Source organism: Urocitellus parryii, chromosome 7, assembly GCF_045843805.1.
Source record: "Urocitellus parryii isolate mUroPar1 chromosome 7, mUroPar1.hap1, whole genome shotgun sequence".
Taxonomy (NCBI): Eukaryota; Metazoa; Chordata; class Mammalia; order Rodentia; family Sciuridae; genus Urocitellus; species Urocitellus parryii.
Genome location: NC_135537.1, coordinates 128446336 through 128463646, shown reverse-complemented (window position 1 = coordinate 128463646; position 17311 = coordinate 128446336). Strand labels below are relative to the sequence as shown.

Here is a 17311-nt window from a genome sequence, read left to right as displayed (position 1 = left end):
ACTCCTCTTGCTTTCTCTTTGTCTCTGCTGCTCTTTCTCGGGCTCCCCGGTTCCCACCCGCTCCCGCTCGCCCTCTCTAGCGTCCGGGGCCGGCTCCCTTTAACTTTCTTCTTTCCCGGGGTTAAAACTTTGCTGGCGAGCGGGCGGCTGCTCGTCGACGTTATTGGCCGGCGCCCCGCCCGGCGGCCCCGCCCCCGCGCTCCCCTCCGCCCCCCACTCCCAGCGCGAGTGGCGGCGGCGGCGGCAGCGGCGGCGGCGGAGCCTTCGGGGGCGTGCGTGCGTGTGTGAGTGCGCGCCAGCGAGCGTGAGTGTGTGTGTGTGCGCCCCGGGCGCGGGCAGGGCAGCACTCCGACCGCGGCGGGAGCGGCGCGAGCCGGGCGGCCGCGTCGTCACTCCGGCAAGAGAGGCGGCGGCGGCGGCAGCCGGGGCCGGGGCTGGGGCAGCGGCGGCCGCGCCGGGCATGGAGCTGGCAAGCCCGCGCTGAGGCAGGACGCGCCTGCTAGCAGCCAGCGAGAGGCTCTCCGCCGTCCGGCGCGCGGGCTCCCCGGCCAGAGCCAGGCAAACTTTTCTTTCTCTTTTACCCTCACTAGAGGTAAAGTCCCGAACGCACACTCCCTGGCGGGACGCAATCGGGGGCAGCTGAGAGGGACCCCAGGATGCGGGGGGAATGGGCGCGGGCCGTATGGGGTTGGGGGACACCCTAGCTCTCCTGCGTCCAAGACTTGGGGTGCGAGGTGGGTTGGTCGCGGACTGGCAGATGGGTGCGGGCATGCTCCTCCGGCAGCGTGGAGGCTGTAGTGGCCAGGAAACCGAGCCTTCGCCCGCTGCCCTGGCTCACCAGTCGGAAAGAAGGGTTGCGGGTGGTGCGGGCTCGGAGGTCCCCGGATCCGCCTGCCCCGGGGACTTCGGGGGGAGCGAGACGGGCAATCGGACCCGGGGTTGGTGCCGGCCTTCGCCCACGCCCGTCCTGCCACCTCGCGAGGGCTGGAGGTGGCGGGGCGGGCTGGCTGAGCGCAGCTCCCCTCTCTCCGCAGGCGCCTTCTGCGGCGGGCGGACTGACTCCGCAGCGGGGCCGGGGCAAGCTGGACGCAGCATGATGCGCCCAGTGTGGGAGGCGCTGGCTGCGCTGGCGGCGGTGGCGTGCCTGGTGGGCGCGGTGCGCGGCGGGCCCGGGCTCAGCATGTTCGCTGGCCAAGCGGCGCAGCCCGACCCCTGCTCGGACGAGAACGGCCACCCGCGCCGCTGCATCCCGGACTTTGTCAATGCGGCCTTCGGCAAGGATGTGCGCGTGTCCAGCACCTGCGGCCGGCCCCCGGCGCGCTACTGCGTAGTGAGCGAGCGCGGCGAGGAGCGGCTGCGCTCGTGCCACCTCTGCAACGCGTCCGACCCGAAGAAGGCGCATCCTCCAGCCTTCCTCACCGACCTCAACAACCCGCACAACCTGACGTGCTGGCAGTCGGAGAACTACCTGCAGTTCCCGCACAATGTCACGCTCACGCTGTCCCTCGGCAAAAAGTTCGAGGTGACCTACGTGAGTCTGCAGTTCTGCTCGCCTCGGCCAGAGTCCATGGCCATCTACAAGTCCATGGACTACGGGCGTACGTGGGTGCCCTTCCAGTTCTACTCCACGCAGTGCCGCAAGATGTACAACCGGCCGCACCGCGCGCCCATCACCAAGCAGAATGAGCAGGAGGCTGTGTGCACCGACTCGCACACCGACATGCGCCCGCTTTCGGGCGGCCTCATCGCCTTCAGCACGCTGGACGGGCGGCCCTCTGCGCACGACTTCGACAACTCGCCGGTGTTGCAGGACTGGGTCACGGCCACCGATATCCGCGTGGCCTTCAGCCGCCTGCACACATTTGGCGACGAGAACGAGGACGACTCGGAGCTGGCGCGCGACTCGTACTTCTATGCTGTGTCGGACCTGCAGGTGGGTGGCCGCTGCAAGTGCAACGGCCACGCGGCTCGTTGCGTGCGCGACCGCGACGACAGCCTGGTGTGCGACTGCAGGCACAACACGGCCGGCCCGGAATGCGACCGCTGCAAACCTTTCCACTATGATCGGCCCTGGCAACGCGCCACAGCCCGCGAAGCCAACGAGTGCGTGGGTGAGTGGGGCAACGCGCGGTGGTTGGGGAGGCGGGCAACAGCTCCTGGCGCAAGGCGGGTACGCGGGAACGCAGGCGCGACACCATCCCGGTAGAGCTGGTTGTGGGGATGTCTCGGGGAACCCTGGGAGGCGTGTTCAGGGATGTCCGGGGCCGGGGGAGGGCTGAAAGAGGTCTACGCGCTCGCGTGGGGCTCTCTGTGGGTGCCCGATTTGCGCCCAGTGCACTCAGCTAAGCCAAGAAGCAGCTGCTGAGGGTCGGGTTTGGGGGGGGGGGGAGTGGTTTGGAAAAAAATTGCCGACAGGTTTCCATAATCCCGGATCCAAACGGGAAATACATTCATTGCCTTCTTCTCCGTCTGGCTAGTCCCTGGGATTCACCTCCACCCCACCCCCCTTTTCTAGTGTTGCAGCTGGGCGTGCGGTTGGGAACCTGGGTCCTGTTTCCCGGAAGTTACCGCGCCACAATCACAAATCCCTTGGGAGATGGCAGTTTGAGGCGGTTTGGTACCCGATGAATATCACTCTTGCACCCTCCATTTGTCTTTTTATGGTTTGGAAAAAAAAAAATCTTTTCTCTTTTGAACATCGTGTTTGCGTTAGCAAAGAAGAGTGATGTGATTTTAATTAATTACTATCTACAGATTACAAAGGAGGGTTCAGTAACTATTTTAAACTAATTCAATCCTGGTCTAAAAAAGAAGTATACCAGATTTTTTTGTTGTTGTTGTTCGCTTCAGGGTTTGGTGAAATTAAACAGTTTTGAATTAACTAAGGGCCCAGCGTCTGGATTTTTAATAGAGTTTCAATTCCTGAAAGAGAAATCTGACAAAACTGGGCACCAGTGAATACGCCTGGGTCAGAAATGAGGCTACGCTCTACTTCTGAATTGTACAACTTTGTTGGTGTAGAAAATCTCAGGCATCAATTTCTCTCCAGAAAGAGAGAAGGTTGTAAGACAATATCTTACTTTTTTCAGGATAATGTGTACATTGCCAAATCCCGTAGTGATTGCAGTGAAAATCAGTTAGTTCATAAATGTGCCATTTGGTGTGCATCTTTTGTGAACGTAAAGATTTTTTCCTCCCCATCCCCCAACCCCAAACCAGCCAGTGTGAGTCTCTTGAATTGCTTCACCCTCTGAGGCACATTGCAAAGTTTGCTGGTCCCCAGAAACACACGTTTTGCGGTCTGGTTCTGATTAATTGTGTCATGTTGTTGTCGAATAGTTTGTGCCTCATGACTGTGGATATAGAACTTTTGAGCAAGCCAATGGAAAACATGTCTTGGAGGTTCCATTCCGCACAGAGGCCCAGGCAGGCGCCCTGGTCTGCAGACGGGGCAGTCCGGGCCTCCATTTTTTTACACTCAATGTGTCCCGCTTCTGCGGACCTAATTGTTCATCCCCCCTCCTTCAAGGAACAGAATTGGCTTCCAGTTTGAAGAGACTTTTCAGGATTCTGCTGAGTAGTTATACCCCGACTTAGAGGTCTTGGAGAGTAAAGTTCCTTTGATCTGCTCAATTCCCTCAGAAATGTTGGTTTTTCCCATCTCTTCTCTCCCTTTCCTCTTTTCTTTTCTTCCTTTTGTGCGGAAAAGCCCTTTATTGACATTTAAAGGGTTTCCCAGGGTTTTGCTATCAGTTTTAGTTTGTATATGCATATGAAAGATGACTTTGTACGGTCACCAGCGGGGGCTAATTGGACAAATGCAAGTGAATACATTGAGACGAATAAATGGGATATTTTGGTAAAATGTTATTGGCCTGAAGATTCCTGTTATCATTGGTATTGTTCGATTTGCCACTCACCCCCTTCGCTCCCTGTCACTTTGGAAGTGAAGAAATAACCTGCATCTGTTAGGATGATGGTCATGTTCTTGAAATACTCTCTATAGTTTAGGATTTTGTTTTTCCGACCAAAGCACAAATTGGATTGACTTTTTTTTTTTTTAAAGCTCAATTGAGCAATCAACATATTAACTAATGTAATTAGCAAGCAGGTTTTTGTTCAAAAAGTTTAATTAGGCCTAATAAGTACATAATCTACATGATAAATGATCAGCTAACAATATTTTTTTCTGGTTTTTACTGAAGTTATTTTAATTCTCAGTAGTTAAAGTATCTTTAAATCTTGCCAATTATTCAGTCATTTTATAAAAGCAAAGCCAATTTAACTCTTAAAGTTATTTATAGTTTCCTTTTTGAATAGATGTTTTGATACCTTGTAGATATAACTGGGAACATCAGATTGAAGTTCTCCTAAAGTCTTAATTGAAGTCTTGGTGCTTTTTCCATCATTCTGTAAAAAAGAGAAAGCCAGCAAGGACAATTTAGAAGTGATTTACAATTAAAGGTCGGGCTTTTTATGAAAAGGCCCTGTAGTGGAGATATGTGAATGAATTAGTGTTTGACAGGTGTTCTGAGATACTTTTTCCTAGCACAGTGTTAGGAAAGGATAAATAAATCCTTCAGATACTAACTTTGTACCATCAGTGTCTCAGATTTTTTTCTCCCCAACATAATCCTGTCCTTCAAATTTCACACTGTTGACACCGAAAGTCAAGCTATCTAGACTATTTACAAGGAAGACGAAAGAATATTTTTAAAAATTCCAACCATCAGTCTTGATAAATTATCACTGTGCCATTGTGTTTTGCCCTTACAAAATAATAAGACATGATTTATAATAGATGAAGATGCCATTCTTAACATCCACTCCCCACCCTGAAAAAAGTCCCTAGAAATTGACAATATGTTGATGGTATTTGCTGGAGGTGCTTACCGATTACCAAGAAATGTACCGTATATGCTTTCTTCCCTCCAGTTTTCATTTAAGTGTTGATTCAAGGTCAGTTTCTCTATAGAATAAATGTGAATGGTTGTAAAGCCCAATTTTATTTAAAATGCAATCTTGGATTTCTTCTAGGAAAAAAAAACCCTCAAAACAATATGAAAGACAAGACTATGTATAATGTTACAGCTTCGACAGCTCTCAGTGGAATAACTAAATACTTTCTTCCGCCCATATGTATCAGAGTGTTCACTTGCTTTTATACACATGTGCATTTACGATTCACTGTGTAAAGAAGCACCCATGCATGGTGGGGGTGTGTATATTCAAGGGAAAATGCAGGAACAGTTTTAAACCACCTGGGTTGCTAGGCCCTCCCCCCACCTTCCTTTTCTCAAAAGAGCATCTGAAGACCATATTGTGTTTCATAAATTATTGACATCAGTTTTAATCAGTGTCCCCCTGACGTTGGAGCTGTGTTAGTATTTAGTGCCTGATGAAGCATGCTGTTTAATCTTACTGTGGGGATGTCAGCATGAGCCCCTGCCTGGTTTGTGACAGGTTGAGCTTATGAAAACTTGTTTTGCGACTCACTGTAGGGCTTTGCATTGCCCGTCTGTAACCCAAAACCCACACACAAAAGATGCCTCTGCAAGATGAGCACCATGTTAGGCTGGCCTCCTATGGTTATGGGTGCCTGCAACATAATGCTCATAATTGTTTAAACATGGCTTTGGGACAGGGTTCTCATGCTGTAAGTGGCTCTGGTGCTCGGGCCCACCCTCATCCCTGGCAAGCCTGGGAGATCATATTAGAGGTGTTGCCCTGAGAAAACCAATGCCCCACTAAAGACCCTTGGAAAATCAGAAGGCTAAAAGTATTTGCTGCCTAGTCCAGAACCTGGTGCATAACTGTGGACAAGTACATGTTTTTAATAGTAATTGTTATAATTACTATCATTATGGTGATTAACCCTTGGGGGTTTATTCTTTGCCAAGCACTCCCATTAATTTAATCATTTAGTCATTGTAACTAGTCTAATACACTAATAAAAGCATTCCTCTGTATTTTAGAGATGAGGAAGCCATGGCTTAGAGGCAGTACATGGCTTACCCAAAGCCACATAGCTAGTAGGTGGTGAGGATGGGGCTCCAGAATGATATTTGTTCATTGTTTTATAACATCCACTGTGCTGTAGAGTAGATGGGCGGATAGATGGATGGATGATTGAGTGAATGAATGACTGAATGACTACCATTCATTCATGCACAGGAGAAAAGCGGGAACAACCTGTTACTTCTTGCTAAAACTGGAGGAGGCTCCCTAGTTGTGTTGTGTTTTATTATATCCCATGATTATATTACATTCATACACACTGAAGTCTGAAGTTGTCTATAAGTTTTTTTCTCTATTTGTCTTAGCCCGCAGGCCTGGTGGGAGATGGGAGGTAGGACTGTGAGAGAAGTGGTGTAAATACTTTGCTGTGGGTTCTCGACACCTGCAGGTGTTGCTGATTTCACTTCTTGATTTCAGAATGCCTGTGATCATTCCCAAAGGTGGTGAGACTCCAGGTGTGATGGCCCATACCTGTAATGGCAACCACTCTGGAGGCTGAGACAGGAAGGGTGCCAGTGTAAGACTAGCATCAATCTTGTTGCTCAAGGTGGGGCCCTAAGCAACTTAGTGATACCCTAAAATAAGAAAAAAATAAATAAACAAAAAGGACTGGGAATGTAGCTCTGTGGTTAAGCCTCCTTGGGTTAAATCCCCACTAACCCCCTTCAAAAGTGGTGAGGTAGAACTGGTCATCTGAAGATTTTTCTCTTCTCACCCTAGTGCTCACCATCCCATTGCTTCGCCAGAATATATGGAAAGAATCCAGGAAAGGGCTAAAAATGACGAGTCCTAGTCCAGCTGCTAGGTGCAACTGTAGGAATCAGCTCAGGTTGTCATTTCTCTCTGTAGGCTCATGGCAGCTGGAGTGAAGGTCTCCGCTCAGGTGCTCATTAGCACCTGGTGGGCAGGAACCTCTGTTGGGGCAAGGAGGCTGCTCCCAACTCTGTCCAGAGAAGGGAAGCAAGTTTGTCAGGGCAGACCTTCTGGGGGTGGGGTGGAGGAGTAGGGCAGGTCTTTGCATTTCTGGGCTCTGCCAAGTTCTTCTTTAGCTCTGCCCAGACTCCTCTCTGACCTCCTCTTCCTGTAGAAAAATGAGATCCTCGGAAAAGTATTTGAGACTTTATGTCCAGAGTAAATATTGGAAAGGCAGTGGGTTGCGATTCAGATGTTCCCTGGACGGAATCCCCTCATTTTTCTGCTCACAGCTGGTATCGATATTTCCTTCTTGAGATGAGTTGTGCTTTTCATTAAGCAAATTTTTTTGTCTTGGGATTAAACCAACATTGTATTCTTAATAGACTTTTATGTTTACACTTCAAAAGTCCACTGGGTTGTTATTCGTGTTATCTTGATGGCTTCTACAGTGTCTGCTATGCACACTGGCTTCACCAAAATAAATGGCTCTCCAGGGAACTGGATTATAAAACAGCCTTATCTGTGGATGCACAAGTATGGATATTTTGTGAGCCAGTATTTTTTTTTTTCTTGCTCTCAGAAGTGATAATCATACCTTGGGTTTCTGCAGTGCCTTTCATTAGAGGGAGACGGGAGGTCTCGGAGGGCTTTTGAAATGCTCAGGACTTAAGCCTAATACTTGGAGAGTGGCATACAGCATTTTGCCTGTCGTCTGGGAGCCCTTGTGGTCACTGCAGCCTGAGAAGGCGTGGTGTTGGTTTGGGTGGCCCAGTGAACTGCCAGAGTTGAGAATGTCAGTCCCAGGTGGTTGTCAGGTTGTGTCCTAAAGACAGACCACAAACCCCTACCGAGGGTCAGGCATGATAGGAGGTGCTTTCTGTGTGCTTTGTTCAATTAATCAGATTGCCACAAGGAACGGAAGCTTTTCAAAAAAACAGATGTCCCTGCCACCAAAGGGCAGTTTGTACACACACAGGACTAAGTGTGGACAAGTCTGCAGGACGCATCGGAGAGAGCAGGGGGGTATCGGCCGCGTTTGTTTCCAAGGCGGATCATATAAAAGCCGTGTCCTATTATAACCAACTCCAAGGGATGGTTGCTCTGAATAGCACTCGGAATCAAGTGAGCTGCCTGGGCCAGTCCCCTTGCTGGGGACGTTCGCCTCAAAGCTATCTGCTTCATGAGGTTTGACTGGTGTATTGTACTGAGTTCGGTATTGCATTCCTGGTTTTTTTTCTTTTTTTCTTTCTTTCTTTTTGCACACATACTAGGCAAGTGCTCTGCCACTGAACTATATACCTAGCCTGCATTCTTGTATTCTTGCTCCAAGAGTGAATCTCTGTTGTAAACTCCGAAGCAGGTTTTAACTTACTCTTGCAAAATTATGCACTTTATGTAAATTTCCCTCTGTGACAAAAGGCAGAGGCCAATTCCAATGGTCAGTTTTAATCTGTAGAACTATCCATCAGTAATTTCTACATGGCCTTGGCTAGGTGTGGGTTCAGCCCTGATTATATTATTCGGTACCAGTTTTCTTCTCTGATGGAGAGAGGGACTTGTAGCCATGAAATTGATGAGATGTGGGATGTCTTTTTTTGGAGGGGGTACTGGGGATTGAACCCAGATAAGCCACACCCCCAGCTCTTTTTATTTTGAGACAGGGTCTCACTAAGTTGCTTAAGGCCTCTCTAAGTTGCTGAGGCTGAGACAGGAAGGGTGCTGGGATTACAGGTGTGTGCTACCACGCCGGGCAGGATGTCTTTTGCCCAGAACCTTTTTCTACAACACTTAAGCTCCTAGCCCGTGCCTCCTTTGGGATGGACATTTCTCCCAGAGACACCTGTTGGTGCTCAGAACACAAGAGAAGATGCCATCCAAGGGGACAGTTGTATCGATGGTTCAGAAGTACTGTCAAGGAACAGAAAAGTGGGCTCTGGCTTTGGCTTGTATCAGGGCCATCCTTGGGAATCCCTGGGCTGTCTGCCATTGGGATTCGTGTTCTAGCTTCAGTTAGACTGAATTGAATTCAGGTTGCAGTGCGCTTGTGCATGTAAAGAAGGCCCAGGAGAAAGATGGCTCTCTACATAGAGTCGACTTCCAGACTGTGCAAAAGGGTGGCTTTTCAGAGGTCTAAGCAGAAAGTCACACCCCAGGTCACATCCCAACACAGCCAGTGCCTAAGCTGGAAGAAGGTGCTAGAAATGCTTCTCCCTGGAGGACTCAGGACTAGCCGGTGGGAGGTCTCAGCTCCCTGTGCATATGGTCACATTTTAGTTGGGGTCCCATCTGTTCTCCCTCCTGGTTTGTGCTGTCACTGGATTTTTTTTTTTTTTTTGGATTTTCCCTGGGGTCCTTTCCTGCCTGCAGATAAGAGAGGTTATTTGTTGTTGTGTCCAATTTTCATACATTCCAGAGGCTCCACACTTAAGTTAGACAGTCTGTAGGACCACAGGGATCTTGAAAGGGGCTGGCTTTGAATAATTGGGTCCTATAGGGAAATGAGTTCTTAGTTTCCCGAGGGCCTGTATGTTATACTGCATTCCATATTTGAAGTCCCAAAGTGATGGATATTTCCTGCCTGTCCAGTTACTATTTTCAGGGCTTCTGGTTTCATCTGTTCCTGCTTGGTGTGGCTGTGGGGACTACAGTAGTCCCCCACCACCCTGGCCCTGCTGATGCACAGGGAATACACTTCAGAGATCCCCATGGATGCTTGAAATCACAGAGAGTACCGAACCCTATGTTTTTTTCTTGCATATGCACACCAGTGATAAAATTTACCTTGCAAATTAAGCATAATAAGAGATTAGCAACAAGAACTAAACATAAAATAGAAAAATTATACCAATGTTTTATGATAAAAGTTATAAGGATATGTACTCTCTCAAAATATTGTATTTTGAAGCTCAGAGACCTCAGCATATGATTTTTTTTCTATCTTTATGAAGTTGAAAACTTTCACTTATTCTCATAAAAGAATCCCTTTATGACTTCTCTTTGGCTTATTTGAATTGCTGGCATTGGTCCTCTTGAAATTTGGAGCCATTATCAAGTAAAATAAGGGTTACTGGAACGTAAGCACTGTGATATTGTGACACTCGACTGGATAATGGGTACGACCATTAAGTGACTAACAGGTAGCATATCCAGAATGGAACAGGACAGATTTCAATTTCATCCTGCTGTTTGAACTGCCACCTAGTTGAAAACTAACAATAGTTTATTTTTTTTTTTGAATTTTCCATTTTATATCTTTGGACTCTGGTTGACTACAGGTAAGTGACCACAGAAAGCAGGTCCTTGGATGGGGGAAGAGGATGCCTGTACCTAGAGAGGTACATTGCTAATTGACTGCATCTCACTTTTCTTCTAGGTCCAGGAATGATCTTATGGTATTAGAATCTGTCTCAGTATCATTCCTTAGGCAGCCATTATTCCGGAGGCAGAATTAGCCTGTAAGATGAAAACTCTTTGCTCTTTTCAGTCCCAGAATACCTTTCCTTGGCCCTGACCTCTGTCCTGCAGACAAAGAAGCACTTTGTAAGTAGACATTTCTGGAGCATTCACTGTTCAGGTGGCTCTCTTGGGTCTGGGGATGCAAAGAAGTATAGTTGTTTCCCTTCCTGCAGGCAAAATAGGTTTTCACTGAGGCATCTGTGTACATACAAGGGGTTACATGTTCACTTGTACTACGCTATAGACATGAATGGGCCCTGTAGTGATACTATGTGTCCTGGGCAGGTGCTGGATGGGTCTGAAGGAGAGGTAGGTTTCCAGGTTTCCAGTTTGGCTCTTGTTCTAGGAAAGGATTGGATTTTGGATTTTTTTTTTCTTTTTTGTACCAGGGATTGAACCCAGGGGTGCTTAACCACTGAGCCACATCCCCAGCCCTGTTTAAATATTTTATTTAGAGATAGGGTCTCCCTGTTGTTGCTTAGGGCCTTGCGAAATTGCTGAGGCTGGCTTTGAACTCATGATCCTCCCGCCTCAGCCTCCTAAACCGCTGGGATTACAGGTGCCCACCATCGTGCTCAGTTGGATTTTGAGTCATGTGACATTCTCCCCTGGATATGTTCTATTGCAGTGTTTTGATTTTCTTCATAGTCCTTTTTTGATATTTTCTTTTGAGACAGGGTTGCTAATTTATGGAGGCTGACCTTGAATTTGCAATCCTCTTGCCTCAGCCTCTCCTGTAAGTGGGATTATAAGCGTGCACCACCATGTCCAACTCTCTGCCAAGAATCTGCGAGACTGTGGTTCTCTGGAAAGAGTGGTTTTCCCAGGAACACCGCCTCGGAAGTTCTCTGGCAGCTCTTCCCAAAGTGCCCTGGAGTTTGAGACAGAAGCTTATCTCTGTCGCATCCTGGGTCAGGGCACCATGCCTGAGGCTTCCTGGGTCACCTGAAGACTGTTGTTCCCTCAATCCCAAACCGCATCCGTGTGGTATGGAGAGACTCGGACTCTCAGAAGCTGCTACCCTCAGCATTCTGCTTACATTTGGGCCGGTGTAGAAAGTGCTGAACAATAACAGTTCCAATCCCAGCATGAAAAAGGAAACACATTGTGTTTACAGATACCGAATTTGGCCTCCGAAACATGAAAGTACCTTGAGGTTGGGCGGCCCTCAGCCCTGTGGCCAACTTGTTTTCCTCTCCCCAAAGCCCAGATCTCAGAGGTGGGCAGGTTGGTCTCAGCCAACTCTTGATTCCCAGACCCAGCCCTGTCTCCCTTCGTGGCTCAGACCTGGAGAGAATTCACAGTGAGAAAATAACTTGGCCTCTCATGCCACCGCGGGGAAGGAAATTGCCTCTTACTCCAAGCCACAGAAATCAATCCTTCTTAAACCGCACTCAGGGGCAGATTTGCCATCGTGGTACCCAGAAATTGTAGGGAAGAACTGGGGGACTCCGTCTTCCTCTGTATTTCTCATCCTGGTTTGTTGTTTGAACCAGAAGTCTTTGTTTTAAATCAAAGATGTCTACAGAAAAACATGATCCGGTGTAGAAGTGAAAAGCAAGTTCCGTTTTTCCTGATCCTTAGAATACTTGGTTCTAAATCAAGGTCAGAGAATACAACTTTCTGTTTGGTGGTATATGAAATACTAAGATCTATGTGTGGTGGTTGGGATGAGAGAACCCATTTTTGGCTTCCGGTGTCAGAGTGTGAGCTTGGGTAAGCTACTTCAGTCTCTGTGCCTTGAGGCTTGGTGGCCTGGGAGCCCAGCTCTAGACCACCTTGTGTTTGCTTGGAGGGGGACTCAGAGAAAGGGTCTTAGAAGGAGCTCCAGAGACGGATTCTGATCCTAGACTTAGGACTTTCAGCAGCACGCATTGTCATAGTCCTTACGTTTGCCATGAACTGTTCTAAACATTTTATAAGTACTGCCTCATTTAGTCTTGGAACAGTCCTTCGAGGTGGGTTCCATTATTGCTAATTATCCCCAAATTAGCTCTTATTGTTTATCTGGAATTCTGATATAAATGTATCATAGTGTATTTCTCCATTCCATGTAGGGCAGACCTTTAACTTTTTTTCCAGGTCTTGGCTATTAAAATTAGTGCAGCCCTGACCATACTTGCCCATGTCTTTTGGGGCCCATATGAATGAACTTCTGCTGAGTAAGTATCGAGAAGTGGGATTCCTGGGCATAGGGTATAAGTATCTGTTCAGCTTTGATAGGTAGTGGTTATTTCACTCAGTAGAAAGTAGCTGTATAAATTGGCATTTGTACACCATTTCTCGGGTGAAGAAACCGAGGCACACGGTGGAACTAGGGTATTTATCCAAGGTCACCTGCCTAGTAGGTGGCCAAGTGGAAATTAGAATCTAAGCAATGTGGCTCTCGGGTCTTGTTCTCCTCCACTGTGTCTGGTTACCTTGCATCTTTAGTCTCCGTACACCCTTTCAGAGAGAACTGTTCACATTGGGAAGCAAAGGGGATTTGACGCAAGTCCCTGTAGCTCTCTGGACATCAGTTTTCTCCTCTGTAAGATAAGGGCTTGGACTACAAAGCCCATCTTCAGCTTTGCTACTCTGTATTCTGTGGCATGCATGTGTGCTCACCAGTTTTCTCTCCAAATCATGTGTGTTCACCTGCATGCATTTCACAATGTAAACTCACCCAGGTATCTAGCACTGTAGCCAAGAAATTAAATGTTTCCAGCTGGGTGTATTGGTGTGCACACCTGGTATTCCGGCTATCTGGGAGGCTGAGGCAGGAGGACTGCAAGTCTCAAGCCAGCTTGAGCAACTTATGGAGAGACCCTGTCTCAAGAAATGAAAAGGGTTGGGAGTGTAGCTCATGGGTAGAGTGTATGTCTAGCATGTGCAAGGTGCTGGGTTCAGTTCCTAGCACTGACCACCACCAAAAGGAAGTATTTCCAGAGGCTTCTTTAAGCTCCTCCCAACCATCATTTCTCCAATGTAACTACCATTTGGACTTCTCACACCATAGATTTGAGTTTTGCCTATTTTTGAACTTTATGGAAGTGAAATCATACAATATCTGGCTCCTTCTGCTCCACATTATTCCTTGTCAATGTCTTCAACATAACTTATCCCATGATCCTTATTGGTTTGATGGATGATCTCAACTTCTTGGGGGTACTGATCCTCCTGCTTGTTTGTCTGCTGACCTTTACTCATGGTGAATGATTTCCTTATGTGTTTTGTAACTTTCTGACGGTGAGCTTATCTTTATTTGGGATTTTGTGGAAATCCCACTGGTCTTAGTTATGGAAATGCCCTTATCCAGCTTTTGCATTGATTCTGCCAAATTCCTAGAGGGTATTTTATTGGACTGGGACCAATTTTTGCATTAATTAGTCATCTTGGAAATTCTTGTATGGAATGAGGAGCGTTCATTTCAACTTCCCAGTTCTGGGGTTTTTATTTTCTCATTTATTAAGACTTTTTTCCCCTTCTTTACTCAGAATTTTGGGTACTGATAGACTTTTGCTGCTATCTTAGGCTGATGGAGAGATTTTTTTTTTTTAAGTTCCTCTTTTACTCAGGAGAGTACATTTGAAAGGTCCAGGTTTTTGTGACCTCCATTACTGCTTGCCCCCTTACCTCCTGTTCCCAGGGTAGCAGTGAGAGGTCACTCCTGTGTATTAGCTCTTGCAATGGCTGTAAAAGCCCACCTAGTCTGATCCCTGCTTCTCTCTGTGGTGCCTCCTAGCCCTCTCCCTCCCTCTGTTCACTGTTTCAGTCTCTAGATATCCTAACTCTAACATCCCTACAGGCACCCTCCTTACAGCCCTGTCCCTGGCCCTTCTGCCTGGGGATTAGGTGGACTCAGATGTTAAATCTTTGGTCTAATATCACTTCACAATGAGGCTTGTCCTGACTGTCCTACTCATCCTGCTGATAACTTCCCAATTCTTGTCTGTCTCTCTATGTCATTTATAATCTCTCTCTCTCTCTCCCCCATCTCCTGAGATCATCCTTCACCTGACTTTTTCCCCATAAAACATATCACCTCCTACTAAACCATGTAATTTACTCATTAATCATATTTATCATCCATCTTCCTATTCTTTTCAATTCATTCCTTTCTAACAATTGTTTGAATGTAAATTTTTCAGGAGGCCAGGGTTCCTTTTCTGTTGCATTCACCAGGAAGCTGGTTATAAGTAGATGCTCATTAAATAGTCAATAAAAGAAAGAATGCAGAGGTCTCATTTGCAAGGCTTCATCTCCTGGCTGCAGGTAGGTGATAAAACCCAAGCCTAAAGACATGAAGGGTTATTTCCAGGCTTTCTTGGCCCTCATCTCTCTCTCCTCCTCCTCTTTCCTTTTCTACTCATTCACACCTTTGGATCACTGGGAACTCAATGTTGGCTTTCAAATTCTTCTTTCCTCCAGCAACCTAGGAATTTCCTTTTATATTTCTATGAGGTCTGCAATGCATTGATTTTTTTTTAAATTACATTTTGTCTAGTGTTTCTAGATGTTTGCAGTGGTAGAAGTTCTTTATTACCTCAGTTCACCTTGTTGCCAGAACTTGAAGTCATGTATTTTAATCTTTCATCCATCTGGAATTACTTATGACATATGGTGTGAGGTAAGGATATCTTCTTTTTTTTCATGAAATAGTTAGCCAGTTATTCAGTGACATCTATTGAAAAAAATCTTTGTCCCTGAGATGCTGTATTTATTAAATGCTTGAGTGTTATATCAACTAGGATCTGTTTTCTGGATTTTCCCTTTTGTTTCACAAAACTGCCTATTTTCCTTCCACTTTCCATCTGAATGGTGCATCTGGTGGGCTCAGTATTTATTCACTGGTTCTTTTTCAGATATTTTCATTGCCATTCTTGGTTGCTTATTTGTTGTTTGTTTATCCGCATTAGAGAATTTGTCGAGTTAAACTACAAGTATCATTGGTAATTTGATGGGTTAAAGTGAATTTGGTACTGGTTGATAACTTACAATTTTTAAATTGTGACTGTATCAACTGACTGTTGTGTGTCATGATCCAATTATTTAGATAGCTCCAAAATCACACTCTGTCTCTCTCTCTGAGTCTTCCAGATGAATTTTAAAAATAGATTTATTGAGAGATAATTAAACAAAGTGAACATATTTATAAAAACATAATTTGGCAAATTTAATGTAAGTATTTACCTCATCACCACAATCAGGATGAGCATACCTTTCAACCCAAAATGTTTCCTAATTTTTCTTGGTAATCCCTCCTACCCTTTTCCACCATTGTGCTCTCTGATATTATATATTAGTGTGCCTTTTCTAGAGTTGTGTTTAAAAAGAATCATATATACTGTTGTGTTTTTTAATCTGGTTTCTTTCACCCTCCCTGCATGATTATTTTGGTTATTCACTCATCTATAATGTACGTGCACTGATAATACGCTGCATAGATATACCACAATTTGTCCATTTACCTACTAATAGACTTTTAAGTTGTTTCCAGTTTGACTATTACAGGTAAAGCAGCCATTAATATGCCTATATAGGTCTTTGAATGGACATATGCTTCCGTTTCTCTTGGATAAATAGAATGTCTGGATGCTGCAGTTGATACGTTTAAGTTTTTAAGAAATTGTCAGACTTTTCCATACCACTCTATATTTATACCAGCAGTGTATGAGGGTTCTAGTTTCTCTATATGGCCAATCACAAATATTAATCATTCCAATTTAATATTTATCATTCCAATCACTTTAATATTAATCATCCCGATTTAATATTAGTCATTCCAATCACTTTAATATTAATCATTCTATGTAATAGATTTGCAATTTGAAGTCTAGAAACCAACAAGCATAGAATGTCTCTACTTATTTGTATTTTTTTCTGCCCTCAGTAGAGTTTGTAAATTTCTTCCTATTGGAATCACAAAATTTTTAAAAAGTTTCCTTCTTTGTATTTATAACTTTGATTTCTATTATGAAAGAGATATTTTCCCTTCCTGTTTCACTTCTTAAGTATTGCTGATGTGTAGGAAAACTTTTTATCTTATTTTATTTTATTTTTTGCTGAACTGGGACCAAGGTCTTTTACATGCTAGGCAAGCCACTTTGTCACTGAGCTGCACACCCTCACCCCTGAGATTTTTATATATTTTGCAACCTGTAACTTCATTGAACTCTTTAAATTAGTTCTCATAGTGTCTCGGTTAATTCTGATCGTTTGGACTTCCACTGTAATCCACAGGTCGTTTGGACTTCCACTATAATCCACAGGTCATGAGTATTTTAGTTCCTCTTTTTCAGTTCTTGAATCTTTTATTTATTTTTCTTGTCTTACTGCATTGGCTAGACCTTCAAAGTAATGGTCTATAATAATGGTAAGTGTACCCTTTTTTTGATCCTGATTGCAGTGAGAATGTTTGTAGACTTTTGTCCTTTCATCAACAGAGTGGCTTCTACTTCCTATACACTGGGAAGTTTGCTCTTTTAAAATCCTTTTCACGGGGTTGGTGAAGTGAACTCTACTACCAGTAGTTTGGGAGGCTGAGGCAGGAGGATTGTAAGTTTGAAGCCAATTTGGGCACCTATAGTGAGACCTGATTTCAAAATAAAATATTAAAAATGGCTGATAATGTAGTTCAGTGGTAGAATGCCCCTGAGTTCAGTCCCCAGTACCACACAAAATTATCATCATCATCACCACCAGATTTTTGTCTTTCCCCAAGGGAAGTCTATATCTTTTAGCAGTCACTTTCTATCTCCCACCCCAGCGATGGGCAACCAATCTACTTTCATTCTCTATAGATTTGCCTCTTCTGGGTATTCAATATGAATAGTATCATATAATGTATGGCTTTGGGGATTGATTTCTTTCAATTGGCTTCATGTTTTCATGTTCATCCATATAGTAGCATTGTTAGTGTTTTATTTCTTTTTATGGCTGA

The 17311-nt window shown here is 45.5% G+C and overlaps 1 protein-coding gene across 1 annotated transcript in view; it reads left to right on the top strand.

Annotated features, from left to right (window-relative positions):
* The first annotated feature begins 281 nt into the window (after positions 1 to 281).
* Ntn1 (netrin 1) overlaps positions 282 to 17311 on the top strand; it is a 176563-nt gene continuing 159533 nt past the window's right edge. The window contains exons 1-2 of the mRNA XM_026390621.2: positions 282 to 592; positions 1035 to 2111. Of these exons, the coding sequence (XP_026246406.1) occupies positions 1094 to 2111 (1018 nt within the window). The 5' untranslated portion in view covers positions 282 to 592; positions 1035 to 1093. The remainder of the gene's footprint in view (positions 593 to 1034; positions 2112 to 17311) is intronic.